The sequence below is a fragment of the Sabethes cyaneus genome, chromosome 3, assembly GCF_943734655.1.
Source record: "Sabethes cyaneus chromosome 3, idSabCyanKW18_F2, whole genome shotgun sequence".
Lineage (NCBI taxonomy): Eukaryota > Metazoa > Arthropoda > Insecta > Diptera > Culicidae > Sabethes > Sabethes cyaneus.
This window is the reverse complement of record NC_071355.1, coordinates 183,662,790-183,666,768: the sequence shown is the minus strand read 5'-3', so window position 1 is coordinate 183,666,768 and position 3,979 is coordinate 183,662,790. Positions and strand designations below refer to the sequence as shown.

At 41.6% G+C, this 3,979-nt stretch overlaps 1 protein-coding gene across 1 annotated transcript; it reads left to right on the top strand.

The window, feature by feature from the left end:
* The first annotated feature begins 529 nt into the window (after positions 1 to 529).
* On the top strand, positions 530 to 3,223 carry LOC128742957 (stress-activated map kinase-interacting protein 1). The gene is made up of 3 exons (XM_053839456.1): positions 530 to 560; positions 641 to 882; positions 1,111 to 3,223. Exon 3 carries the CDS (start codon positions 1,117 to 1,119, stop codon positions 2,668 to 2,670), a length of 1,554 nt encoding a protein of 517 aa, XP_053695431.1. The 5' UTR covers positions 530 to 560; positions 641 to 882; positions 1,111 to 1,116; the 3' UTR covers positions 2,671 to 3,223.
* Positions 3,224 to 3,979: the final 756 nt, after the last annotated feature.

The window sequence follows — 3,979 nt, the reverse complement described above, 5'->3', positions numbered from 1 at the left end:
GACCAATATGAAGTTAATGTTTGCTGAGTGCACTCGAATGTTTAATTTGTACTATTGTAAAAAGTATCCTGAGCCGGTGCTTTCAGGAAATTCTGGCCGCAAACCACTACAAAAGTTTGAATCCGTTCAGTTACGTTCCACTTCAGCTGATCTGAAAAATGGAATAATGTTTACATTTTTACACTCGAACAACAAACAATCCATGGATGGGTATGGATGTTTCCATACTACCTCCGTTAAGGCAAACTCGACGCTCCCGCAATGAATGACAAAAGATTGTGCCCAATTGTCCTCAATCGCCGCCATTATCGCTTGTGGAAAGCTGGATAACCGGATTCGAACCCATCACAACACCCGCCAGGGCAACATTTATTTTTACGCGATTTTCACACATTCTTTAGTTACTCTTTTGTTAGCGTGTGTACTACTTTCAAACCACGCCATGCAGAAAGGATAATGACCTTTCGAAAAGTGACGCTTGCTGTCATGAATAAAACGAAAATAGAAATGTCAAAACCTCTGCTACAAAAAGTCGCGTTTTTAATTGCTGCTTACATTGAGTAAGTTATAAATCATCAATTCCTAGGAAATTTTTATCTTACTAAAACCGGAAGCTTGTTCCCTACAATTGTTGCTCTAGTGTGCAAAGAAAACGACCCTGAAAAATCATGCTCAGCACAAGGTGTTCACCGTTTCGATAGTTAAAATCAGCACAACTCGCGGTTGGATTGGAGCGGACGGATCGGATTATATGTGACCTAGATTATTGTTTTCGTCACAGGGACCAGCCTAGCTTGGAGACTGCGGAGAAGGCAGTGAATCTTAGCACAATTTAGGATCTCATTCAGAAATCAACCACACTTCCGCATTTCTGTTTTCGAGGTAAGTGGTTACTGCTGTTTTCAATTATAAACTGTAAACAAATCGATGTTTTGCATGCGTGCGAAAAAATGTTGCGCTTGTTGAGTGTGTGTGCTTTTTTAGTCTACAGGAAAAAAAAACGGTGACCTAAATAATTCGAAATAGATTTTCTGTTATTCTCGTACGCGTGCAAAGGTTTGTGGCCGAGTTTGTTGACTCTTATGGCGTGTTTTTCTATACTGTTTTCAGACTAGAATGGCGACTTACAATAATCCGCACTGGTTGCTGTCCCACATTCGAAACTCATTCATCTCCACAGACGACACCGGTTTGAGTGAGACGGTGATGATGCTAGAGGACATTCCAGCCCAGTATGCCCAGTTGCACAAACAGGCAGTACAATCTACCAGCGAGCGGCCGGAAACGCCTCGCGAGGAAGCAAGGTTAGCGGAAAGAGAACCGATTGTAAGTTATGACGATTTTTACTGCTATCCGGGACTCGATGATTCGGACGATGATGAAGCAGATTCTCTGTCACAATCGTACGAAATTCAAATGGACCAAGAAGTAGGTTTTCACCGACAGCGTTCTAATACAGACCAGAAGCTAGAGAGGCTTGAGATAGCCAGAAGAAAAGCAGCAAGAATAAAAAATATTAAGTATGAGACGGCGGTTCAACGCGGCGACGACGGAGATGATGAGTTGTTTGTACGGAAGGAAGTTAAACTGGTAGACGACGAGGAACGAACGTCGATGTTAACGAAACAGTTAGAAACTTACCCCAAAATACCGCAGAATAAATTTCTCGAGTATGCCAAATACGATGGAACTTCGCAAACGGAGGTACCAACAAAAACGTTCAAGATTTTTCTTGGTATGATGCCGGAGGAACAGCAACGATCATATCCGGTTACAGTTTGTGTCACTGCTACTGCCAAAATCCAGGATTTTATAGGTTTAATTTGTTATAAGTGTAGTTTAGCGTATCCCGATGTAAGTTTGCGGTCTGTCCGACATTACGGTCTTTTCATGACGGAGGAAGATGGAGAAATAGATTTAGATTTCCCCGCCTTGGACGTTAACGAACAGTGTTCAAAGTTTTGCTTCACGCATTTGGCGCTGGCTGAAAGGAAGCCGTCAGAGCTACAAACCCAAACTAGTTTGAGCGGCTCATCGGTAATTCGAAGTGAGCAACGTACTCGATCAATAACTTCCGAATTAGGAGAACCAAGCTGGCAAAGCGCTTATCGAACAGAGGAAACCTCTGCCACTGAAACTAGGATGTTGACCCCGCAGCAGAAAAAGGATCTTGACAAGATGCAAGGACATACCTCAAAACTGGAAGCCCCACAGTACCGATCGTTCCATGTTTCTATTATCCATAAAGCACGATTAAAAACAGAAGTGCAGCTTGGCATATCCGGCGACAAGCTCGAAATCGATCCGGTCCAGCAAAAATCTGCCGCTAAATTTTGGCCCCGTCAGAAGTCTGCTAACCACAGTATGGATTCAATAGCTCATTGTTCATTGGTCGAAAGAAAAACTTCAAAAGCAGTACTGAGGATAGTTTACAGTGCCACATCCTATCCGCAAGGTTTATCTGCTTCATCTGGAACTGAATTTGTCATGTCCAGTCCGACAATTCGACAGCAGCAACAATCGGGACAAACAGCTCTTTTCAAGCATTACGACATTGAAACCGATCCTGCCACGGCACAGGAGATCGTGGAAAAAATCAACAATATCCTCGAGGTCCGATCTAGTCCGGTGCGACGAGAATACATTGCAAGTCGAAGCGGCGCCCGTTGAAGTGTCGGGATCCTCTTTCGTCATCAGATAGATCAACCAAATACCCGCCAGCCAGCAAACGTCCCTTGTAGATATCCTCATCGAACAATTCACTGCCAGTCCTTCGAAACAGATTATTTATTTTTCCAAACCCATTCATTCCCCCCGTTCACTTTTCTATACGCTCGTTACATAGTTCCTCTGTATTTTTAAAAGAAATAGTTTTTAAAGTTAAAGCCTTAGTTGAGGTCGTCTACCGAGCGTTGGCGCGTTGGACGCATTGGAAGGAACGCTGGACGGAATGGTTTGGCAATCAGGAAGATTGCCATTAGAGTAGGCAGTTTCCAGCGTGGTTTTGCGGAATAACTATTATAAACAAAAGGTGAAAAGTGTCCGTTTGTATTGAAATTACTGGTTACGTAACTCGAGGCACTTAGGCCCTTCGAGTTCGATGTAAATGGTTACTCCACGATTAAATTCTTGAGAATCGAACTTTGGTTAACTACTGAGCATTATTACAGTAGAAGTAGATACAGTTTACTTATCCTCCGACAACAACCGATAAATAACTCACTTATATCACACATTTAAAATGATGTTTCACTGCTATAACATAAACCAAACTAATTAGTTTTGTTCAAATCACGCCAAGCGGACATTTGTTTCGCTCTGCTCCACACCTTCTGTTCATAATTGTGTCGCAAAACATATCATCAAACATTCAATGCAAGAAATGCCACAAATGCCGGGTAGACCCTCTTGAAACAATGCAACATAATATAAAAAAGAGCCCGATATGCAAGTATACTGTGCCTGAGTCACAAACATGCAATTATGCAACTCTTAGTGAATGAAAAGTGTTCATCAGTTTTAGGTTTTAACTACGAATCGAAGCAAACAAACAAACAAACCCATAGCTATATAAAAATAATTTTGGCCACAGCCAGCAAGGAAGAGATTACAGTTTACACAGTCATTCTCGCAAATCGTACTGAAACCATGGAAGCTTACAAGAATAGAATGCAACTGAAATAGCCAATATCTACTGTTAGGAAGCGTTATGGTTTTCACTAGACAGCTGCTAAACCTTCGATTTGAGGGAATTAACACACGTTAATAAGGCACCTTTTGATAATATGAGCTCATCGCTTATCGATCAATAGTTCAGGTATTTTTTTATATCGAGTTCGAATTATACAGTATCTTAACAAACTGCTCATTACCTGCAGACGCGTCACTGAAGGATGAGAATACAAGGCAAATAAAATACTGTAGCATATTGATGATACCTGTATAAATGTATAAAAGATAGTCTAGTTCGTAAGCTACT

What these genes read in the sequence shown, in the direction of transcription:
- LOC128742957 (XM_053839456.1), top strand. Translation starts at nt 1,117, where the DNA reads ATGGCGACTTACAATAATCCGCACTGGTTGCTGTCCCACATTCGAAAC.